Raw genomic sequence first — 25,856 nt, forward strand, 5'->3', positions numbered from 1 at the left:
TCAAGGAGGACTCGGCTAAGGAGGTGGGATGGAGAGCAGAGCTTTTTGTCTGTTTTGCTCACTGCTGTACTCCTATGCCTGACATACAGTAGGTGTTTGATAAATAAGTGGTGACTCTTCTTCGTGGGTGAAGGATGGTGTATCTGACTACAGGCTATATCAGCTAGTTCAGGCTAATCCCACCTAAACCCAGAGTGAAAAGATCCCGTGCCCAAATGAAGTTATTTTATTCAGCACTGTCACAGCCCTAAATCATCAATAAGGAACAGTTCTGAGGAAACTGTTGCATTGGGAAATGAATTGCGTCTTAGAACCCTCTCACCCTGTGAGCTGAAACCTGGAGTAGAGGCAGCCACACAGGACATTTCTGCAGAGCCTGTCAGTTTCCTGCCCCACTGATCTGATCTCGGCCTGAAGCTCCCTGGGCTCAAGCCTCAGATGAGCTATTCACAGCTATGGAGCACAATGAGAACTACATCCAGTTATTGAAACAGTTCCTGAGAACTGTCTGTTGTATTTCTGAAGTTCCAACCGTGGGAAAAGTTCAGGGGGTCTGAGACTGGTGACACCAATTCTGTGAAGCTTGAGTTCATCCCTAGTTACGTCAATTGGGCCTCCCCTGTAGTTCCTAAGCACTTGCTTTTTGAGTCCCAAAATGGAATATTATAAGGAGTTTAAGTGTCCCTCTGGCCCTCCTATCACTTCACTTAACCCCAGACAAACTCTGGGCCCTGTGACTTATCTCTGTATCATATTTAAACATCCAAATACCACATGCACACACAGGAAAATACCATAAACACGCTTATTTTCATATATTTATTTCTTCTTGTTGTATACAACATTCTCAACATTTTGGATTAACCACTGGAAAACTTAGGCTAAAAAGATGAGGAAGAACAACTAGACATGCTCTCTCAGTGGCATGGCTGTAACTCTCATAGCATGCTTCATTACAGCAAGACTTTTGTCATTAAACTTAGGTAAATACACTTTGTAGAAAGGTGGAACATCTACTTACTGTGCTTCTTCAGAAGACTCTTGTTTTATTTTTAATGTTCTCTTTGTGACAGGTATTTCATCTGAAAAACAGAGGTTTTGAAAAAAGTTATATTTTCCTAAGTGGTGGCATACATTTATGTAGCTGAGCAGCTATATGTCTACTGTTTGTTCCATGCTTTCCAATGCGAGAACTTAATTCTAGTGTCAAACACTGTCCAATGCCAGATTTATAAATATAACTCTTACATAATGAGATGCATACATTTATATGCAAGATCAGAAACCAGCTCTACAAGTATAAAATTCTTCAAGGTCACCCGTGGATTTCTAGCTAGGAGCTTAAAGCTTAATTTCATGGCAAACATGATTTTTAAAGGAACGAGAATGAAAATAATTCTGTTCTATTTAGACTTTCTATGTAGGTTTTAGAGAGCAATTATTCCCCTAATATCAGGATCAATATATACTATGCATGTCATTTTTTTCCCCAAAGGTTTAGGTGACTTAACTCTCTCCAGCAAAACCAGAGTTAGAGGATGCCAAAGTAATTTAGATCTTAGTACCGTTTTGAAATTAAGAGGTAGTGATCACTTAGCATCTGCCCTTCTTATTCTTCTAGTCATCAATTCTCTCTCTTACATTGTGTTAGTCTTACAGTTTTATAACCTCTTCGCTCCCTCTCTCTTCTGATATTTGAGAGATTCCTTTAGATACAGCATTCACAAGAAATATCAACATTTAATCCTTTTTCTTTCGAATTAGGCATTTCTCTGTCATCAGGAGTTCTGTAACATAGTGCCCATTGGCTTTTGTCTTAAGCTAGGGAGGCACATTTACAGTACCAACGCTACTTATCCTTCCTTGGGGGCTACCTGAGTTTCACTGGAGAGCGAGAACATTTACTTACAAGTAAGCACTCATTACACAACTTGCTAGGAATGTACAAAGGTTGCAGCAGAAACTTGATTAGTACTTGCAAATTATGAAAACTAAAATTGGAGCATTTACGGAAAAGAAAAAAGAAAAACAACTACATATACCCTCTTAATTAGTCCACACAAGTTTAGATTTGATGGCCAGGAGTTTTGTTTTCCATTTTTAATGTGAAGACTGGGAATAAATCATTCCAGCTACTGTTGGGATGGGATCCTTTACAGAGTTTGAAGGAGTATGATCCCTGATAATGTTCAAATATCAGCTCCTTTCAAACCAAGGCTTCCCTTCATTGATTGTTCAGACTGAAGCCTGGAAAGGGACCTTTTGCAAATCACAGTCAGGAAAAATAAAAGTATTGGGGATAAAGGAAGGAAAAGACAGTTATATCTATACCAGTCGAGCCAAGAGTCAACACTCTTAGCAGTCATCTTAGAACTAAGAGGTGCAGGATATTTTTAATTGCGTAGCCTGTCACTGAGCTTCCTTGTGCAGCTCAGAATTAGGAATTCTTCTGTCTTTAGGAATTTTGTGGAACCCAAGTCACTAAACTCTAGGCTGGTAGTTTAAGGATGCCCAAATTGCCCCAAATAGACTGGCTATATGCGTTGTGCTGTCAGTGGGAATGGTATAAGAAGATATTACAGATATGAAGTACCTGTGCACATATAAAGATATGCATATGCACGTGCACGCGCATGCGCGTGCACACACACAGAAGTAACATAGATACTGGCTCTCTTACCCAATTCCTGATCTGTTGGATAGCCGTGGAGATCCTGACTGTGGTTTCCCCAGTCCTCCTGTGAATACTCCTCCATAGTGCTGCCATCTGACTCCAGCTCCTGGTACAAGCCACTACTGTTAATAAGTACAGGCTGGCAGGGCTGAGCATCCCATCCTCCCTGACCAAACACCTGTTCCAACTGTTCAAATGTGTAACTGCTCTTTCTTTTCCCAACACCATGTTCTTTCACCCGACTGTAACACCTGCGAAGGGTCTAAGACACAAAGTCTTTTGTTATTCCTTTAAAGCTGTACTTCCTCTTCCAGGTACGGACCACAGATATTAATTACTATTAGACAGACACAGACAGACAAACACAGACACATTGTTACAGGAATGCTAGATTTTAAATTCATGATTATATTAGAAAAAAATACTAATTTAGCATTTACTCAAACATGTTATAATTCAAACAATTACTTTGCAATTAATTATCCATTAAACAACAAGAAACATTACAACATTATTGCATGTGTCCCATACACGTATTTGTACACCCCCACCCCCATTTTAAAAAAGAAAAAAAAAAAGGAAAACAAGAAATACCAGCCAGCCAATAGGATGCACACCTGCCACAGAAAAGAAAGAGCTGCTATTTGTGCCCAGAATTTGGAAAAAGTGAGGGGAGGGAGGACAGAAAGAAGAATTTCCCAAAGCAAAGAATATAACCTTCCTTACCCTTGATAAGAAGGAACACAGGGTAAAAACAATTGCCTAAACAAATCAGCTGGTAAAACTTGTTACTTACATAGTCCATAATCTTTACTAACTCACTCTGTCTTTGGGGAAGTTGCTAAAATTTAAAAGAGATCAAATCAATAATGCTACAGATTCCCAGTCTCAGACATCAATCATCAAGAAATACACTGATACCTACATCTAAAAATTAGCCAGTGATAACACTAGTCTATTCTACCAACTCAAACCGCCAGCCAAACACACCAACAAACGAAGCCCATGATTTCCTTTTGCGGGGGAAGTGAGGTGGAAGGGTGTTATTTCACTTCTTTTTTGTGGCACACAGCAAATATCATTATGCAAATCCGCAGATGAAACCTGGATAGTTTTATTATCTTGCACAACGCTTCAACTTGCTTCGTGGTCTTCTAACGCATATTTCTGAGGATTTCCTTCGTTTCATGGTACATCTTATGCTATCTTACACGACATTTCAAAAGATAAATCAAGGACTTAGTCCCAGTCCTTGTGCCTTAGTTCCAAATTTAGTTTAGTTACATTCGTCCTCTGTCCCATCGCTGTCTCCTTTTGTTCCTTCTACTCTCCTCTCCACTCTACTAGGTTTTACTCTGAGGATTTTCGTGACAGACAAGACCCTTTTTCTCTGGTGGCTCCAAATACTTTCTAACTCAGCTGTGACAAACAAGTTCACCTCAGGCTTACTTTACACACATGAGCCGGACCATAAACTTCTCCTGAATGTGAGATGACTCTCCATAAGCCAATACGTCCTCTATTCTCGCCAAACAAAAACAACTCTGAATAATCTGTATCGGGCCTCCTCGGAAGTTCAGTACCTTTAAATCGCAGTTGATAAGCTACAGGAAGACACTCTGTCAAATACTTTGCAGATCTGTCCCTCGAGGCCAGAAATCCAGACGGGCAAAAGGAATAATAAACCTAAGACACGGATGATGATCTCCCTCTGACAAAAGCAGAGGAGTGACTAGAGTCACCCCGTCCTAAAACCAGCCAGCCTATCCCCTGCCTCATTCTCCCTTTCTGGAGATTTCTTCTGGTGCCTCAAATGATGCCTTAAAGAAGTTAGGTTTCTGCCACACTTTAATTAGTGTTCCTCCTCTCTCTTTGTAAAGGAGAGTCACAAGTACGTAACACACAACTTTCTGGAACAGATCAGAAATGAACCTGGGGAACGTGTGGTGAGCAACCCTTCCAATGGAAGGGACAAATGCCTGCAGCGGGTCTCGTCTGACTTCCTACACACTCCCCTTCCCGGAGCCCTCTGCCCTCCCCCCAGGGACTGGAATTTGAATTGCAAACATCTCCTATTTATTTTTATCTCACAATGTCTACTTTCTGCCCTCCAAGAACACCCCAGCCACTCTTCTCAGCTCCTGCAAGGACCGTAAATGGAGAGTCCCAGCCATGTCCCTGTCACCCTTCCAAGGCCATAAATGGAGATGGAAACCATGCCACTGCTCACTACTTACTGGCCGCCTAGAGAAAGGCATTCGGCACACAAAAGAGCCCAGCTGGATCTGTCATGGAGGGTTATTTCAGAAGTCAGGGAATAAAACTAACATTCCTTTGAAGGAAGGGGCCACACTTAGGACGTGACCTAGGCGTAAGCAAAGCCACCAATCTTTGACACTATATATGGTGGGAAACCACAGAAAAGATTTACTTTCTCTGAAACCACCGAATCGAGCTTAAAATTTCACTTGGCTTGTGTAATTATGAATAAGGAAACTAGAAATATCTAAGCATTCTAGATATGGAAGAATAGTCAGATGATATATTTTATATTTCATCAAAAAAGCCTAACAGATCTTGCCCCCTCTTACTATGTAGTGTACTTTTGAAATACACTTTAATAGTGCAATATGCTGATATGTAAAATATCTATTAGGGGTCTGAATGCAAAATGTTTGGTAACTCCTAAATCCATATGATAGGCATCTGATGTGTTGAAAGATTTCCAAATTGACTTTAACTCTCTCAAGACGTAAATATGCAAAAGACGTATCTTCTGGATTCAGTAAAGACCACAGATCCAAGGAGAGGCTGTTTAAATAGCACATATCAACTAAGAAAAAAAAGCAGGAACTTAAACATCAGCTTGACTGCTACTATAAGAAACACTGGTATTTAGATAAACGAGAGGGACTTTGGAAATGGATAAAAAGGACATATGGAGACCTTCCAATCCTTATCATCCATAATAAATCAGAAAAGGTTACACTTTCCACACTCTACATGATTAACCAAAGCATATAACTAAGTGATTGTGTGTCTCTGTCAACAGTCCTAAATAAACCAACTTAACACCTACTGTAAATCTTAGATTAAGATAATGCTCTGGAATCTAGGAAAAACGGAGTCTTGCCTCCCATTTTGGACAGCTGTACCAAACCCAACAAGAACCTCAATTCAGCTTCCTTGGAGAACCATTTCCTGTTCAACACAAAAACCTTGTTTCTCTTCCTTCTTCCTTTACCTCACTCATCTTAGAAATTTATAGTCACTTAGCTCTAGCATTTTTTTAAAAATTAAGATCTCAGAAGGGAAAGAATTTGCTTGAAATTATTAAAGACTATTCTAGTCACAGTGAAGAAGAACACTTTCCTTATTGTTAGGAATGTCCATGGTAAATCAGTGTTACTGTCTCCTCCCTGGGACAAGAGCTATGAGATAATACTATATCCTGAGTGAAGTTATAAGGATAGAGGGCAGGAGAAGTCAAAAAAATCTGAACAGAAGAACTAAAGTATAGGAAACAACCTGACCACGTGGTCAGATCAGAGAAGTCCAAAGGTATTTGATGTAGAAGAAATGCCAAGTGAATGCTTGGTAAATCCACCGTGCCAAGTGTTCAATGACTAGGAAAGGAAAAGTACCACAGGAAAGATGTGAAGGACGTCCCATTACCAAAGCAGGGAGAAAAATCAGATGGCTGACAACTGACAATTTATAGACAGAGGGAAAGTTTTGCCAAAGTTTAAGATTACAGTGAAAGAAAATGAGAGAATAAAGATGACATTCATTGTGGATGAACGTAAGGGGAGTCTGGAGGTAGGGGATGGGGCAGGGAAACAAAGGCAGGAGTTTTAGATTGGCAGGATTGGGGGTTTAACGGCAGCAATGCAGAGAAAGACCCAGGGTTACAGTACACGTAACATTAAATACAGTGCACAATGCAACTATCTTGCCAAAGTAAGTAAATCCAGTATTGGGTTGTATAAGCAGAGGAATCACATGTAAGCTATGAAGGTGGCTCTTCCTCTCTATTCAGCACCGGTGAGGCCACAGCTGGAGCACAGCATTCAGTTCTGGGCATCGAACCAGCTACAAGAGAGGGAAATTGTAGAGTTCAGAAAAGGGCAAATAAAATAATGAAAGGCTTGGAAAATAAGATCTTTAAGTAGGGCCAGTGGTTTCATCAAAGCCCTTCCTGATATTATATAAGCTACTTTGGGGATACAAATAAGGTTTCTTTTGTTTCAGTGTCCTCCAATCCCTCCTTTGACTTTCAAGAAGTGGGGAGAATAGAATTCCTCCCTGGTATGGCAAAGTAGGAAGCAAGCTAAATAAATCATATGAGCACATGCCAACCAATTCTGCTACTGGCTCAATCATTTTCTCAAAATGTGCCCCATTTCATACAATCATAAAATCATCACCATGACAAAACCACTGTTCTAACAGAACTGTCTGTGGATGGAACAGGATATATAACAGGGAGGAACAGAAATAAGGCATAACTGCCATATAAACGTGTTGTTTAGAAAACACCGGCATGATCAGTCTAAGATGTCAGATGAAAACAGTCATACTGCAGGGAGGACAGCTTAGTTATAACAGCAGGAAACAGTGTTATAAGAAAAAACAAGCAGTGAAACAGATTTTCAAATGTAGTTGTCAAACTGGCCATACGAGAAATGACTTACATATTATAGTTTATCTTAACCCTCTGCCAACTAAGTATGATTAAATTTAAAATTCTTTAACCCAAATGATTAAATAAAGAATATACTTATTTGCAAACAAAATCTTAAAAATCACATACTATATTCCACAAGAGATAGGGGAAATTACACTGGGAGCAAATCTCCAGTGACTGTTTCTAAGTGTTAAGAACAGTACCTCAGCCTAAGCAGATGTGTACTGCAAAGCAAAAGAAGCCTTTGTGAAATAGATCTATCCTCTTCCTTTAAACTAAAGCTACTGCTTTACTGTGTTGCAATTAGTTGCTCTTAGTTAACTGAGGCAACAGAACAATACTGAGTTTATTTCAATATCTCTAAGAAAGACTCAAGATTTCTTAAGTTTTATTTTCTGTGAGCACAAATGCAGGGGGAAAAAAAACCCTGAAATGGCAGACAACTGTAAAAACATTTCTGCACAGTAAGAGGGATATTAAGGACATAGTATAAATTGCTATATATATTTTTGACACAGAGCTGTAACTAATGATGAGGAAGTCACTTAAGGTAAAATCCATCTGGGGCCAGTAGCAGCTTTACTACCTGCTTTACTAGGTTTTCTGTACATTAAAATTTGGCAAACTGACTTGCCAATCACCTAATCCTTTAAAACCAACCAACCAAAAACCCCAAGAGGAAAACCAAAACCAAAAACACAGCACTTGTTTCACACTCCCCGGTTCTTAGTGCTACAGAAGTTTTGGCAAGTGAGAAACCTTTTTATTCTTAAGATTTCCTTTTCCTTTTCCACTCCAGAGCAGAGGTTCTTAACTTTTTTGAGTCCTGGATTCCCTCCCCAGAAGAACACACATACAAAACTGTTCCACACAATGTCATGGGGAACATGGACTCTCTGAAGAGCTCATACAAGAACCTTCGGTTAAGAAACTCAGCTCTACGCCATGTGGTTGTTTCTTCCGTAAAAAAATATAATAGGTATTAGTCAGAAACCCTAAAATGAGGTAGACTTAGTGTGTGTCATAGGTTTTACAAGAGAGTCTGGAGACTGGGGCCAGTTCAAGAATAACTTCTCCAGTTTCCTCAGTATCCTGCTCATTTAGATAAAGCAGCATTAATATTTCCTTTAAGAGGTAAATTAGCAAAATTGCCATTTCTTGAAAGAAACAATTTCTATCAGTAAAAGCATACAAGGATATCAACTTACTCTTCACAAAAATATAGCGCTTTTTTTCTACCTGCTGGGGAAGAAATGTTTTTTCTGAAGTGGCAATTAAACAATAATAAATGATTCATAACATGTTGATCATCTGTTCCAGTTGTAGCACATAGTACTTGATCATTCACTATCTGATTAACTTATCAATAGAGATGCTAGATAAATTACCTAAGGTAACAACTTAGGGAAATGCACACACCTAGAAACAAGTATAGGAAAGTAAGTCTTGACTACCTTCCTTAGTGGATAATGGCTAAGTCTTAACATTTCCCCATTTTAACACTGCCTGAAGACTAAAGGGACTCAAAGGAATAGGCAATGTCTACACTAATTCAATCCTTAACTCAATGGGATCAAAATCTGATCCATTATTCCACTGAAACTGTCATGGTCAGCAATGCCTTCTTAATTACTAAGAACAACGGTCCTCAAACTTTGTCCTTAACTCATCTGACTTTCCTGCAGCACTTAATACTATTAATTACCTATCTGTGTCACCATCCTTGCCAAGTGCCTCTTTTCTAAAACTTTCTGTAATACACTGATTGACAGAGAGCGGGTGGAGCTGCCCAACGCTCTGATAGCAAACCAGGTTCCAACCTCCAAAACATTAGAGAAGTTTTGAATGGAAAAGAACTTTAGAGATCATCTAGGTCTAATTAACAAATGCGGAGTGGAGGCCCCAAGACAAGTGAGTATTCCTTCAAAAGGGATTTGCATAGAAAAATTACCAAATGCCACTCACAAAATGTTACTGTATCCTAAGAAAGCTATTCCACTAGATTGTAAATTCCATGAGGTAGCGGTTATGTCTACCTAGTTCGCTGTTTCCCGGAGCCCAGAATAGTGCCTATCACATAAGGATTGTTCAATATATATTTATTAAATGAATTGAGGTAATTTTAAAGTAGTAAATCACTACCAAGAAGATCAAACATTTCTTAGCAAAGAAAATCAGGAAACTCATTGGTTAACCACAACGATGGATTATATTTATAAAAATCAATAAATCCAAGGTAGGTAGGACTCCTAAAACCTTTTGAAAAAAGTAGGAGCCCTAAAGGGTATAAAACAGTTACAGTTATAATTAGCAAAGCAAATTAATTTCTTTGTAACAAAGGAGGACTAACAACAGAGGGCAAGGCTATTTTTAAATATCTACCATGTTACACTTTCTTTGGGGGGGCGGGCGGGATTACCTGCCAAATGGAGCTCTGTAACCCTGTCCAAATTTTATTATTTCTTATGCCTTACAAATTAAATATTCAAGAATATAATATTCTTTGACAGTAGTTCTGTCAAAGACAGAAAAGGAAAAAGGATTCAATTGCTTCCTGGATTTTAACAGGGTCAGACAGAAGAATGACCACCAGAAACCAAGAGCTCCTGCCTCTCTGGAGCCTTAGTCTTTGTGGGGAACTGTCCAGGATTGAATTCTATCAGCTGCGTTTCATCCCGAATCTGCCTATCAACGACTCACTTTTGTGTCTATAACTGGTCAGTATGTCTTCATGAGGAAGAAATACTTGCATAGAACAAATCATTCAGGAAGTTTTGTTCTCATTGAGTATCAACTCCTAAGCTTTCTAGCTTCCTCCATGCTAGGAGCTGAGGGTCGTAATCCATTCAGATTATGAAGAAAAAAGCCCCCAAGGAGGACAATACTAATTGTCAGAACCAAATACCTTTCGTTGCTCAAGGAACTATACTCATATGGCCATAGAGCTTTTAACTCTACTCTGTATGTAAATCATACAGATACTCATACAAAATCTCATATTGGCAGCAATACTAGATAATCTATACCTAGTATGTATGGTCATGTTTAAGGGCTTCTTTGGGATACAAGAACCCTTCTAGACATCTTCAAGGGCTTCTCCATTTAGAACAAGACAGGTAAAAATATTACGGTTTACTGAACTACTTAACTATTTCAGACAAAAGCAGCAGGTAGTTAGTCATCAAACATAGTCAGATAACACTATGTATCTAGAACTTCCCACCTAAAAGGGAAAAGAAATCAGTTGTTTGGTAAAGCACTGACTTGAATTAGAGGTTATTTTCATCTGACCTCCTATATTACCTCTGACGTTGCTACATTAGCATCTCTGTTGAATCTTTTCTCAGTACTTCCCATCCCACGGCACCACCTAGAAGTAGTATTTGGATGATATTAAAATGGTAACTTTTATTAGTATGTGAGAACTAGAAAACACACTCAAGAGAATTACCTAAAATATATCTAGGATAGCAGTGACAGCCATTCATCTTTAAAGTCCTGCCATACAAACGCCGTGCATCACGCAATGACTGTTCTGTAATCAGCCGTGTCTAAAGGTTAGGCATTACACGTGCACACATACACACACATTCCAAAAATCCTCACGGACCTTTATCATTACAATATTGTATGGCTTCCCAAACACAAAGGTACTTTCCTATACTCATAAGACCAATGTTTATGCAGAGCAGGCTCACCCCTGAAACAGGTCACTTGATTCCTTTCGTATGGTGACCATGTGATTCTCTGTTTTGTAGTTATTTTGTTACTAAAAACTACCATCTATGATGCAAAGATAACTTACAGTACAGATTTTTTCCCATTAGTAAGTTTTATGTATTTGGTTGTAAAAAAAAGTTAATTTGGACATCTAAGATAAAATCATCTAAAAAGTAAGGTTATTAGAAATCCTCCATCAAGATATCTGGGTACAAGCATTAAGTCAAGATTCAGTCGACTGTTAAAACCTGGTAAATATTAACTTACTTTAAAAGGGTTTAAAAAAAATTTTTTTTGCATTTACATGGTATAAACTATAGGTCATAAATGCATGAAAAGAATACATCTTCACATCCTGACATATAAACTTTCTATGAAAAATCTGAAAATAAGCCTGTTTTAAGTTTAGGCGCCTGTCCTTGGGCAACCTGAACTTATTTAGGAAGTTGTCAGAAAGAAATTCAGGTAATCATAACACTTTTTATAGCTCATTTGGTAGCATTTTTATATTTTACTCTTACCTTTATGAGGACTGCTAAAAGCAATCACCGTATGAAAAAATGTCTGTACCTTCTACAAAAATCAAAACATTTCCACAGGTGGCTCAATGTCCCATGCAATGAAAGTAAACCATAACTACCATTTTCTCAGTGCCTACCATGGTGCTGAGATTTGGGGTAAGCAGTTTACACTTATTATTTCTAATTTTTACAATAAGGCTAAAAGAGAGGGTCCCAGGAAACAGACACTGAGGAGACCGTGCAGGAGGCTTAGAGCGGAGGGCTCTTCAGAACAGCACTTGTGAGCAAACGAGGAGCAGGATGGGGTAGAGAGACGAGTTGAAGTAACTCACGGTTGCAGCAGAGGCCTCGGTTAATCCTAAAGTGAAGTATGGAACCTGGATGACCCTTCAGAGTTGCCCTGGATTGAGGCAAGGAGGCTGTACCTTTGTATTTCAGCACTGACCAATCACTGGGTCCTGGATGCCACTGGAGAGGGAGCCTAACCTTGGGCAACGGGAAATTCCTGGGAGAAATCCAACCAGAAGCCATCACCAATCAGTGCTCCAGGCAGCTGGTGGAGATGCACCAGTGTCTCATTCCTGGAGGAGGGGTCCGGGCAGTATATTACATATCACAGAAGATATGTGATGCATCGCTATGTAAAAGAAAAGAGAACTAAGAGAAAGGTAAGAGCTTATCCAAGGTCACTATCACAGTGTCCTTAATGCAAATTCATCTTAGCTTTCAAAACTAGGACCTGGTATGCTTCTCTCCTGCAGACATTGAAAAGTACAGAAAGTCACTGTATTTACCTTTTTGCCATGGTTGCCGGGAAGTTCATAGCTCGTTTTACTATTTAGCTGAAGTAACCATATTTACCTGCTATACTCCCTGTACTCTGATTTCTCATTTTCTGATTCTGTTTTTAGCTTTCTTCATATGCATATTCCCTTCTTTGTATATCTATATTATACAAGACAGTGTCTCATCCTCATCATCTCTAAGAAGAGTATCCAAATCATTTACACATCAGGTGAACAATGGCAGGCATAAAATAATGGACACTCCGTGGCCTCCTTTGGTAAGCCACATCCTTACCCACTTTTACTGTCAAAAAGTAATTCTACTTTGTAAATGTTTCTCCTTCTATAATGTCAAACTTCCTTCCTTTAAGAGCAGTTGGTAGTCCAATAAATACCATCACGTACATAAAGGCTTGAATGCATGACTGAATGAGCCTTCTACAATAAAAGTCTTATGTTTCAACATTTGTTTTAAATTCTTCCTTGGGACTTCCAAATCAATGTTTCTCACTGTGTTTACAAACTTAGGACACCATGAATTATCTGCAAGAATTTTTTAAATCTGTGTTTTCATTTCTATGACAAGAAGCATGTATGAGCACAATGATGTCCATCTGGGTGTTGCTATGTGATTTTGGTATTTTTGGCATTTATGACTTTATGATTTCATTGTTGCCAAAATATTAGTTCAACTGTCAAATTTTAATAAAGGTGGGCTGATAATTCACAAGGTGACAGTATAATCAAGTGGTTAAGAGCATGGAGTCACACTCCTTAGTCTGGCTTCACCACCTGCTAGCTTTGTGACATGAGACAAATTAATCTCTCTCTGCCTCAATTTCTCCATCTGTAAAGTGGAGCTAAAAACAGTACCTCCATCATAGATTTGTTGTGTTAAATGAAAAAATTCAAGCAGAGCATTTAAAACAGTGTTTGCTTAATAGCCTGTACTCAGTAAATGTTAACTATTTGTTATTATTACAAAAATGATAGTCCGACCATTTGGAGACCAAGGTGCCTTATGTAAAGGTCAGTTCAAGTAGAGAAAAAGTAGCAGCAAAGTTTTATCACTAAGCACATGGTAAGAATAACAAACTCAAAAGAACCTTACTGTAGCAGTCAGTATCAGAACCTTGTTTGGAAAAGCAAGTAAGTTTCAGCTGAACTACACCATCCAATATTAAAAGAATGCTCACTTGATTTTTCTGTTTTTTAGTTTTATTAGTACTTAAAAAATATTGTATAAAGTTGGTTTTGTTTAATAACATGTGAAATCTATAAGTAAAAGTTTAGATTTAGGTTTGTTACATGTTAAGTAACATTGTTATACAAACACGTTTTTGCCACACATTAGTCAAGTTTCATAAACACCTGGCTTTGTCATCACAGCTTCAACTTCATATTTATTCATTTATAGTTAAAAGCCAATCATTTAACCATTTTCAAAGGTTTATAGTCTTAGCAAGAATATGGTGACTAACACACTGATACATAAACAAGGGAGAAAAAAGGAATCCTAACTACCCATCCAGAGTGAGGATTTGGTCTCACTCACTGGGCAACCTGTTTGCAAGAAGCAGGTGGCAGGCATGAATCAAATAAGAAGTATGAATGACCTTTATATTTTCTTGGAGTTCAATAAAACAAAAAGCATGTAGACCTCTCATTTTTGGTGCATGGAAATTTTACTGGAATTAAAATCAGATTCACCACTTCTTAAAAAATAACACTTCACAGATACGTAGTTATGCTACAGTGGAGAGGGTAAAATTCTTCCCTTGCTTTTTTCTCTTAATTTTGTAATGTGGTTTACGTAATTTATATTAAAAATATTTTATATTGTTCTAAAATTGGCAAAACTCTAATTTCTCAAGTCCAACTATTAACCATGTTTGCTAGTTTGCACAAAAGAGAAAGAACGTTACCTATTTCTGCTGAAAACTGCACCTTCAGGACCAGCACAGACGTGCTTATTATCCAATGACTGCATGAATACCAACAATATGGCACTTTGTTGCTTGGAGGGGTAAAAGTGACAACTGAACGTATCACAATAAGAAGGTGTAATATGAAATCATGTAAATCATTCTGAATAAAGCCAAGGCAAATGAATTTCTATTTCTTATGCATAATGAAAGGTAGAGAGCTCAAACTTTCTAAGGTCAATGAGGCTGATATAAAGGAATATCATATTTGAGCGGTTTTCTAATTGTGTTGTTTTGAATTAGCATATTTAAAATATACTGTTTTCTACCAGAATATAAGCTCTTTGAAGACAGGTGGGTTTTTTTTTCAGTTTTATTCATTGAAGTATTCCCAGTACCTGGCACCCAGAAGTGGCTCAATAGATTTTCGCTAAATGAATGAATAAATGAAAACTCCTCAAGACTGTATGTGGCAGTTGAGAGGTCAAATATAAGGTCAAGGTACTTTTTGACCTATCACACTCTTCTTTCTAAATCATAAACCAGCTCTATCCATTTAGAGAAAAGTATTTGTAAATTTTAAATAATAATGATAAAAGCAGGTTTTGGTAGGTATGAACTTTATTCTGGTTTTATTAATATCAAGTACAAACATAATTGACTTTTTGGATAAATGAAGTAATCTGAAGGTAGATAGTAGAGAAACAACATTGTGAGTTTCAAAAATTCAGGCTATTACAACAAAGTCATCTTACACAGGCTGAGAAAATGCAACTAGAAAACATATCTAGGTAAATAACTTCCATTCTACTGTATCACTTTATACTGAATGAAGTATTATTTGGTAGCTCAAAAAATGTAATTTATGAATACAGCCAAGAACACATATATAAAAATAAGATGATGGCTGTTATTCCTAAGATGTCTGAGAATAAACACAGGTCTGTATTTTACTAAGAAATAACACCACATCCCACCCACTAAGTGACAAGGTAACACTCACTTGATTGGTGCCAAGAAAAAAAAGTATTTCCATTGGCTCTCAAGGACTCTCTCAACTACGAATAGGTAAGAATTATACAGATTTAAATACATGCCTTATTCCAATATGAAGACATTTTTCAATTATTCAGAACAATAGGGGGGAGACGCCACTTAGATTACAAACCCCAGATAATTTGTAACATATGCAGCACACGAGGTACAGAGTCATTAAGCATTCATTTTGAACACTGAAGGGAGTTTTTGCAATGGTAAACAGCAGGCAGAAGAACACATTGCATAATCCCCACAACAGAAATAAGATTAAAGACTACCTAATAATCAATGGGCAATCCTAACAACTGTCTAAAATCTAGAGCTTTTTATGGTACTGGTCTTTGTTTTTGAAACTCAAGAAGTTTTTTCTCCCATTTTTTTTTAACATTTTGTAAACATTACACAGATACAACCATCCAAAGGGTAGGGGACAGGGGACTGCTATTCCACCTCATCCTAGTGATATGAGCAGACTTCAGAGTGCCTGCATGACAATTAACATTTGAAATTTTAGATCTGAATCAAGAGAGTCTGTATATAGCCTGGATGTAACACAGACAGGACTGCCCTAAAACAGTGCTTTAGTTGGATCTCATTGGGTTCTAGAACCAACTCTAGGGAATTCCCTTGAGGTCCAGTGGTTAGGACTCTGCGCTTCCACTGCAGGGGGCACAGGTTTGATCCCTGGTCGGGGAACTAAGATCCCACGTGCCATGTGGCAAGGCTAAAAAAAAAAGAACCAATTCTTAAAACTTCGGCTATGAGGTACTGTGATGATCTCTGAGGACTACAACTAAGAATCCTCTGGGTGAGTTGGTAGAGAAGTACATAGTGAGTTGTATGCCAGGTTAAGATCTAATAAATCCGATAAATTAGAATTTTCAGATTCTCCGAAACAGCTCCACTAGTTTTGGTATATCTGAAATCTGTTCTCTTCTCTTCATTTTCACTGCCACTGCTTTATTTCACCTCCTGTCTAGCTCACTGCAAGGAGCCTCTAAATGGTCTCTGTGCTTCCAGTCTCACCCTTTCCAATTCATTTTCCACCTTACAGCCAGTTCTGGAACCCAAGATGAACCATGCCACTCCCCAGCTGAAAATTCTTTGATAATTTAGGATAAAGTCCAAACTCCTTAGTCCATCATCTGACCTCGTGTTTATGTCTCTTGTCTCATTTCTTACTGCTTCCTACCTCCTTTCACCCTTTCCCTCAAACCCTAGGCTCCAGCTGTCTAGAACTACACAGTATAAAATATTTCACCAGAATATCTGGGACATGACCTGTTCCAAATTAATGATGTTTCTGGAGTTTTGATACCTTAAGTCTACAGTAGCACAATGATCTCTCAACTTGATCTCACCTCATTCTCTTCCATTCCTCTCTTATCTAACTGCAGGTTCTGGCCCATCAGTACGTTGGGCAATTTTAATGAGTTGTGGGCACCTTTCTAAACACCCCAAGTGGGAGATGAAGAGACAGCGCCCAGGGGAACAGGACCTGTTCTGGTGCAGAGCACCCAGGTTGGTGAGACGGTAGCTAGAGAGACAGGGGTGAATGGAGAGCTGGTAGAGGTTAGAGGGGGTGGTGCAGGTGAGGGGCATTTGAAGACCCCCAGTTTGGGGGAGGGGGACTAGCTGAGCCCTGGGCACAGAGCAGACAAGTAATAATGGGGGGTGTGACGCCCGCCCACCAGGTGTTGGCGCACATCAGTGGGGTCACATCAAGCAAACCTGGAGCATCCCTGGTCTACCCCATGCCCTCCCGGAATGTGTCACTGCGGCTGCAGGGCCTCCAGGAGAAAGACTCCGGACGCTACCTCTGTTCTGTGAACTTGCAAGACAGTCAAGGTACTGTTCGAGGTCACAGCAGCAAGACTTTAGAACTCAATGTGCTGGGTAAGTGAGAGGCACCCGTGGGAGGTCGGGCAGGTCTCTCCCCCAAGCGACTGAGTGTGAAGGTTGGGGGAGGGGCAAACAGAGTGACGGGGGTCCGTGTGTGGGAGCGGGGGAGGGGAGCTGCTGGCCCCCAGATGTGAGTTTTTAACCTGTCTCCCCTTCCCCAGTTCCTCCAGCTCCTCCATCCTGCCGCCTCCGGGGCATGCCCCACGTGGGGACCAACGTGACCTTGAGCTGCCAGTCCCCAAGGAGCAAGCCCGCTGCCCAATACCAGTGGGTGCGGTCGCCCCCATCCTCCCAGGTCTTCTTTGCACCTGTTTTAGGTGAGGGAACTTCCGGAGACACTGAGAGTGCGGCTGGGGTAGAGGAAAGATGACGTGCCAGAGGGGCCGGGGTGCCAGGGGAGGCAATGCTGAAAAGCACTGGCGGTGTGGGGGGGGAGCTGGAGAAAGAGGCCCTGCCAGGTGCCGGCACATGCTGCACTGCAGACTTATGTTACTCAAGAGGCGCTGGGGCTAGAAGATCTGCATTCAAATAGGATGGAACATACCAGAGAGTACTGCACAGTACTCTTAGATCTGTTCATCAGTATAGTGTCATTATGTGGGTTAAATAAGTTAATATTTGTAAAGCACTAAGAACAGTGGATGACACATAGTAAATGCTATATAAGCATTATTATTTTGTGAAGTTTGTTTCAGTTATACATATACATGTATATATTTATGCACATATACGTATGTTACGTGAGTACTAGGCCACAGGGTAAAATATATTTCTTCTTGTTGTATGTTCAAAATGATGCATTGCTTTTTCTTTCTAGTATATAAATTAAGGAATGAGCTAGATAATGGGTATTTGCATAACTGCAATTCAAACTATAAAAGTTATTTATCAAAACATATAAATTTCTAGAATTGGTATGTCCGCGGTTATCCCAAAACTATCGGCTCCACCCTTTGACAAGGTCCTTGATGACACCACCAAACAGTCACTCATGGTGTCTACAGCATACCTTCATGCGCTACGGCAAACTGTTCTTCAACGGAAAGGCATGACTTTTTAAATAGCTGATCACTTAAAATGTTTGGAACTGCATTATTTGGATGCTTCCAACTTTGGATTCTTGGACAAAATAGATTTCACTGTATCTGCAGTTTGCACCACTCTAGGCCATGCTGCCTCTGGGCTTTTACCCCAACTAGTGATCCATCTCTATTCTCTTCTGCCCAGTGTAGTCCCCCCTCACCCTCGCGATCCACTTCCTGAAAGCCTAAATTGACATGCCCTCCCTGTGTGTGCCTGCAGCACCATGAGCCTAACGTCCACACAACACCTGGGCCGTGGTCACAGTACTGGCGCTTTAGCAGCCTGACTCCTGCCCTGGAAGGCGGACACCTTGGCAGTAAATGGTACACTGCTGTATTTCCAGGGCCTCCCACAGGAGGCACTCTAGTATCTGCTGGTGAGTAATAAAAAGAAATGAAGTCCTTATTTCAGACCTTAGTATTTAAAGAAACCCTGTGATGAATCTGTCAGAATAGTCTGATGACAGGGAATGGGTAAGATTTCCAAATCCTCCCCCAGGTGCTTGGACTTCAGCCAACCGTTAAGCTCCACACCTCTCTCCTGTTTCCTATGGACAGTGGAATTCGAGGGCCCAGGCCCTCTACATCTACCAAGAAGGATATCGAAAAGACGCTCAAAGTTCTAAAGCAGTGGTCTTTAATTGTGGTACCTATATGCCTTTTTTAATGACTGATCAAGGCACCTTAAACCTTAGGGATTCCTGTCATTCTCAGTCTTGCATGTATTTTTTAGGCATGAAGCTTGGCTGCTGAATTTAGAATAGCCAAAGGAATATAGGTTAGTGATATTGTTTATTTTTAAATGTAAGTGGAATACTGTCTGATCATCAACATTTTCAAGGTATATTTCATAAAACCTATAGATAAGAATTGGAGTGAATCTTTCAGATTCAGGGTACATTATTCAATAAATTTTACAGCCAATTCTCATCTTACTCATCTTATACTAGATTTAATATGTCCTATATCCTGTTAATTTCCCATAAACTTTCAAACATATGATGAAAAAATTTTAATGTCAGCTTTAAAATGTTCAAGAGTGCACGGATTTCAAAACTCTTTGGGGACTACATAAGCAAAAAAGTTTGATCATCATTATTCCAAAGCTGTTCTGGCCAATGTAATTGCCACTAGCTAGCCACATATGGCTATTTAAATTTAAATTAATTGAGATTAAAAATTTGGTTTCACAGTCACATTTCAAGTGTTCAATCACCACCTGTGGCCAGTGGCTACTGCACAGTGGCTGCTGGAGAGTGTAGATACGGAACACTCAAATCACCACAGAAGGTTCTATTGGACAGCACTGTCCTAGAGAACCAAGAATATGACATGGTTTGCTCCAGCCAACTCAGGTTATAATACTTTATTCCTTACAGGAAAAGTTCCTCTTCCTGTGATGGTGGACCATATCTCTTGACTTCTACGAGGTTCCTCCTACTCAGGGGTAAAGAGACAGGGAGGGCAAGAAGAAACTTTGAGCTCCTTTTGGAGGTTTGAGTGTATAGCCAAGAGAATCCTTTCATAAAATAAAGACTTCTTTAATATTCTGAATAATAACTTTTTACCTACATTGTTCAATATGGTAGCCACTAGCAGCCACATGTAGTTATTTATAATTTAAAAATTAATTAATTAAAATGAAATATAATTAAAAATTCAGTTCCTCAAGCACACTAGCCACATTCCAAAAGCTCAACAGCCACATGTGGCTGGTGGCTATCACACCAAACTGCAGCAGATACAGAACATTTCCACCATTACAGAAAGTTTTATTGAACTACACTGTTTTGTACTATGGATTTTCTAATTTTTTTTCCTTTTATATTTCCTCTTAATGAAGGATCCAGAATATTTCACTCCACTCTTCAGTAGACTTCCCAAAACTCCAGGAAATAAACTCAGATGCCTGCCTGTTCATGCACAGTTTTAACATGTGCTTACTAGATCCCTTACCTCCAAAACTGAAAGCCTAAATATAAATGTATGGCTAGGAGTCTAGGGTGGTCTATTCTTTTAGGATACATATCAAGCCTTTGTCAGATTCACAAGCAGACAAAAACACTGGAACGCACAAGCTTTCGGGTGGCAATGACTTTAGAACAACAGAAATGGAAGGAGACAAATCTCACTAAATCTTACCAACTCTCTGAGTGGTATACCGTATTTCTGGAAAATCTTTCAACGATAATGCAGAAGGAAAGTCTTGTCTGCAAACACCAGAGAAGAGTCCTCAGAGATACACAGTCTTAAAATGCTTAAACAGGGACAATGGTATCTTTGGGCTCCAAGTTATCTTTGCCCTATTGGTTCTCACAGACAAATAATGACAAGTCTTGATAGCTAAAATGAAGACCACATATACTATACTGTGATTTGTCTGCTAAAGTACAATATTTGTTCCAAAGATTATGATGAATTATGATGAACAGATCTAAGCAAAGTCCCTAAAAGATTAATCATCTTGTTTGCTAGGCAGAAGACTCCCTACCACTTTTAAATTTACCTGATGGGCAACCAGCATTGATCCAGCAAAAACAAGTTTTTCAGGTCATACAATCACCTTGCATTTCAACTTGAGGGAGAGCTAAAAGTACACATCTGTTTCAAAGACATAAAGCCAAACCTCAAGAGGCAAATTTTTGGAGAACACCCAAAAATATGGGGCTTGAGAATGGGCTTTGCAGTGCATCAGATTAGCTGACTGAAGTGTGAATACAGCATCTGGCTCAGAAGTGAATGCTTCCATGAATTCCAAGTCTAGATAGGTCTTTCAACTACTACAGTATGGACTGTGCTGAGATCTCTCCCTCCTTTGCAGTTACCACACTTATTGTCTGCTTCTGTCATTCGACACTCAATCAAGTACTGCACTGCATACTATCCCCTGTGTTGTCTTGTACAGCTTTTTAACTTTGGTTGTGTGTTTACAGACTTCAACTGCACTGTAAGCTCTCGGACTGTACATTACAGTTCTTCGTCCTAACATCTAGCAGACAGTAAACACTCAAGTATTTGGCGAATGGAGATATGAAGACAAGGTCTACAGAAAAGAACAGAAAACCACCTATTTGTTAATCTGACTCCAAAATTAGGCTGAAATTGCTAGCAGACTAAATTTCTTCTGGCAAACGAACAAAAGGCAACAAAACTTTAGAACCAAACAATAACATGTGTAGCAAGGCAGTCTCAAACACATCCATTTTATCCAAATGGCCGAACAAATACCAATAACAGGACATGTCAGACTTCAAAATGAAAGTCTTTGCAGCAATAAAAAAAAGTTTATATCTGACTTTAAGTTAAAATTCTGTGTGCTTAGAAATATACATATTCGCTTGGAGAGTATTTAAAAATAGTACTTTGGTAGCAAAATCCAAGAGTCATTAATTCAATTTCAATATTTAAAACTTTAATACTTTCACTGTATAGATAAGAGGACTGAGGCACAGTCCAGAGACTGGAAGTGACGTGCTTTAAGGTTACTCAGGAAGGTGGTCTGCGAAGAGGCTGCGACAGGACTCAGCTTGCTGTTGCCTTCACATGATGAGGTGAAGGCTGCTACATCAATATATTGAAACTATGATTAAGGGAAGGTTTCAGGGAAAAACTGAAGTTACTATGTATCATGCTTCCTTTCAAATTTAGAAGAAATTATTTACTGGGTCTTCATAATTGAATTTTGATAGATATTTAAATACATTTGACCAGAAATGTAATTGACACACATGGTGTTCCTTCCCTGGGAGCCTCTGACATGAGTTCACACTTAAGTGAGCTACATTAGCCTAAACAAGATGTGTTTCCAGGTCCATATCTTACTGCACTACTTTGTTTCTATTTTTCAAATTCTCAAGCAAAAGGATTACTTAATTTCTTTTTGCAGTTCTCATTAACATGATAAAGTGAAGGAGATTTCTGAATTACTTGTTCTAAATTGGCATTTCTGAAACTAGGATCGAAAGATTTGTTTCAGGGGTTTGGGATTCTCTGAGAATTTTCTAAGGTTGTGTTTTTATTTTCATAAATGTAATCTGGAGTACTTGGACATCCACCTCATAACTGTGTAAAGCTACTACGTGTCCTTCTATGCTTAAGATTACATTCATATTAAGCCTCCTAGAGGGACAGAGCTTAGTTTTTAATGCAGTTTTTTCAAATTGGCTTTCAAAGTTTATGTTTTGGCGTTAAAGTTTGAGTAACACTGCTCTAGATTTCTATACTTTCCAAAATTCTCCTTCTAGACTTAGTTTATTTGGTGAACTTAACAAATATGTATCCAGTGCCTACTATGTGCTAGGCACTGGAAATACTGTTGTGAATAAGAGAGACCAGAACTTGTCCTTACGGAGCTTATAATTCCAGCAGGAAAGACCTACATTGTTAATGAAGAAGTCTGGTTCCTTGGCTGAAATCAGACTTAAGGAGTAGAGCACTTAAAAAAGAAAACAAAAAACAGTTATCTACCCTCCTTGCCAACTGCTGCTGTGGATCAGAGAACCCATCACCATCATCTATATAGTCTCAAAATAGTCAAAAGAGCTTGAGGTCAATTTGATCTTATCTGTTTGGAGACAGATAAGACAATCCTCTTTTAAAAATTCTTCAGAGACACTTTATCTCCTTTCCTTGCTTTAGGTTATGTTTCTCATAACCGGACAAAGATGCAATCCAACTAAAGATCTCCTGGTTATTTGAGAAACAATTTTATAATCAGTGAGATTTATAAGTAGTGAGTTTTGGATAAGACACTGTTTCCTTTTGATTGGGAAATTTCTATGGACAAAAATCAATAAAGCTAGAAAAATTACAAATACCTAAAGTGCACTTCTAAACTCAAGAAAAGTTCATGGATAGATGTTAAACAGTACAATGCAAAAACTCTCCCCCAAATTTAACCTTGAACAGAACAACAAGTGAGATTCAGAGAACAGTGGCTACTATTAGCTACTACTTTAATCCTACCTATTAACTATCACTTTAATAACATCCTTGTTCAAAAAAGGCGGGGGGGGGGGGAACGGAACCCAGAGGTACATGTTATCAGGTAAACCAATTTAATTTTGTAATTGAGAAATGGGTGTCAAATTCCCTGAACAACAGTTAATAGGTTTGAAATATCTTGGTCTCTGGACCAAATTTTCTAAGCAACAATGTCCTCAGATGAACACTATTTGAGCCAAGATCTCTGGAACTTTGGAGCAATGTCCTTTTCTAGTGTGAGCATGATAGTTCTTACTGGGTTTCTACCCCCCAAGGAGTTCCCCAAAAAGTGTCATCCCTGCCAGAAGCACACAGATACTATAACTCTGAACAAGAAGGAGTTCCGTGAAAACTGGGAGCAAGAATCCTACCAGAATCTTTTAGCAGACACTGTGAAGAGGGAACCAGCTTACCTAAAAAACAACTCCGTATCTGCCAAGACTACAAATCTGAACTCCTAGATTAAAAGTCAGTAGCAAGAGCAAAACGATAACCCGGCTGGAGGTGAAATTTCTAGCCTAAATTAAGCCTCTGTATTTAAACATTCAGGTACACAAGGATGGCCAAATGCACAGTGAGAACTTTACTTGTCACCGCAGCCGGCACAACAGCTAAAGCAGGGGAAAACGGGCTTTCAAGGAGTTTAGTCAGAAACATAGCAGGGCCTCAGCCAACCTAACTCTGCAGGCATCACACTCCAAATTCCAGACCAACTACCAGCCAGGCTAACTGTGTGCTCCTAACTCCACGAAAGCAATACACTATCTGGCTACAACCGAGCCTTTCCCATTCTCCAAAGCATCTCAAGACTTGGTCGCCCTTCGAGTTAGAAGCAAGCTCAAGTCGGAAACAAGACGACTGACACAAAGGCCATCGTCCGAAGGCGCCTTTCGTACGGCTCTGCCCCTGCCACTCACTTGAAAATTCCTAAACTGGGGGCTCAGCGGCCCCGCTCTTCTACCCTTGCTCCATCCCGCCCCGGCCGGTAAGCCTCTGCCTAGGAGCCCCCGGCCTAGAACAAAGCGAGGGGCCCCGGCGGTGGGGGCGAGAGGCGCGGGCAGCACGGGGACCGCCGCCCGCCGCACAATGAGAAACTACCAACTTCAGAGCGCAAGAACATCCTCAATTGGCAAGAAAGAGGGGCGGCGGCAGGCACGCCCAACTTCAAACTCAGGAAACCTACGGGCTGGCGGCCATCTGGAAAAAAGCCCCCTTCCCAGGGAGAGAAGAAAAAGGCGGAGGAGATGCGAATCGCCCACCGGGCCCCGGAGGGGAGCCCTGCGCTCAGACCGGCCCCCGCCCCCGAGGCCCGCTTCCCCGCCTTCTCTCTGCCTCTGGTTCGCTGCCCCAGGCCGGGCGGCCGGTTACCTTGATGCGCTCCCGGCACTGGGACGGGGTCCGCTCGTAGCCCAGCTCTGCCAGGGCCCGGGACACGCGCTCGTACATGGCTGGCCCGGGGGCCTTGCTGCCGAACACCGTGCCGGCTCCCTCCAGCTGCTGGTACCGCGCCTCCACCAGCCGCTCGTTGCCCCACACTGCGATGAGCGCGTTCGTCTCGGCCGGCGTCCACGACATGCCTCGGCAGGCGGCGGCGGCGGCTGCCGCAGCCCCGCCACCGCCGCCACCAGGGGAGAAGGAGACCGAGGACGAGGCGGCGCTGCGGCCCCCCAGCCCCAGCCCGAGACCCCCGGACGCCGCTGCCCCCGAGCCCGCCGCACTGCCCGGCCCGAGCGGGGAGGCACCCCGAGGCGTGGAAGGGTCGGAGAGCGATGGATTTCCGTCGCTTAGGCCACCAGGAGAAGCCGGGGAGAGCACCTCCATCTTCGGGATTTTTAGCGGCGAGTTGGCGGGCAGCTCCGAGCCACAGGGCGCAGCCATCTTCCAAGCGGCCGCCGCTGCACCGCCCGGAAGTGACGCGTCCGCGCATCCGGCCTCCGCGGACTCCTGGGCTGCCCTCGGGCCTGGCTCTCCAGCGGGCGGACGGGTGCGGGCTCTGGCGGCCCCACGGAGGCCGCTTGCCGCCCCAGGCCTCTCACCGCGAGCCCGGCCGCGCCGCCCGCTCCTCTCCCGGGGCGAGGGGCGGCGGTGAGGCGCGCCGAAGCCCCGAGCCGAAGAGTAGGGTGGGGGCATGAGGGCGCTGGTGTGAGGAACCGATTGAAGCCTTCCCACTTCCTCTCCAATCTCAGCCCCTGGGAGGAGGGGTGAGGCCCGCGAGGGGGCCCAGAGTTAAGGAGGACTTGACCATTTCGCTCGCTCGCTCGCCTCTCCCTCCGCTCTGCCGCTCCCCACTCGGAACTGGCCTCGGGGTGCAGAGGCTGACGTCCAGGGCGGAGGCTGGGGAGCCCTGCGCAGGGCACAGCTAGGAAGGCGCCGAGGCTGCAGGGGGAGGGTTTCTGGGGAAGACTTTAAAAAGCATTTGGGGACCAGGGTTAGAGTTCCTGCGGCGTAGCTTTTCAAGAAATCCAAGCGCATTATTTGAAGAGCAACTCTGATTCCAGTTCTGATCTATTTTCTAGTTAATCTGGGTGGGTGTGACGAT

The 25,856-nt window shown here is 41.1% G+C and overlaps 1 protein-coding gene across 8 annotated transcripts in view; it reads right to left on the reverse strand.

Annotated features, from left to right (window-relative positions):
* MSANTD2 (Myb/SANT DNA binding domain containing 2) overlaps positions 1 to 25,615 on the reverse strand; it is a 28,717-nt gene extending 3,102 nt beyond the window's left edge. The window contains exons 1-4 of one of the 8 annotated variants that reach the window (XM_067751423.1): positions 10,665 to 21,727; positions 6,677 to 6,766; positions 2,681 to 2,780; positions 1,022 to 1,082 (exon numbers count right to left, since the gene is read on the reverse strand). In XM_067751423.1, the coding sequence (XP_067607524.1) occupies positions 1,022 to 1,082; positions 2,681 to 2,756 (137 nt within the window). In that variant the 5' untranslated portion in view covers positions 2,757 to 2,780; positions 6,677 to 6,766; positions 10,665 to 21,727. Of the gene's footprint in view, positions 1 to 1,021; positions 1,083 to 2,680; positions 2,937 to 6,676; positions 21,915 to 24,685 lie in introns of those variants that run through there. The other 7 variants (XM_067751421.1, XM_067751420.1, XM_067751422.1 and 4 more) reach the window with 7 other exon arrangements.
* Between the last annotated feature and the right edge of the window lie 241 nt (positions 25,616 to 25,856).

This window comes from Pseudorca crassidens, chromosome 9 (assembly GCF_039906515.1).
Source record: "Pseudorca crassidens isolate mPseCra1 chromosome 9, mPseCra1.hap1, whole genome shotgun sequence".
Classification (NCBI taxonomy): domain Eukaryota; kingdom Metazoa; phylum Chordata; class Mammalia; order Artiodactyla; family Delphinidae; genus Pseudorca; species Pseudorca crassidens.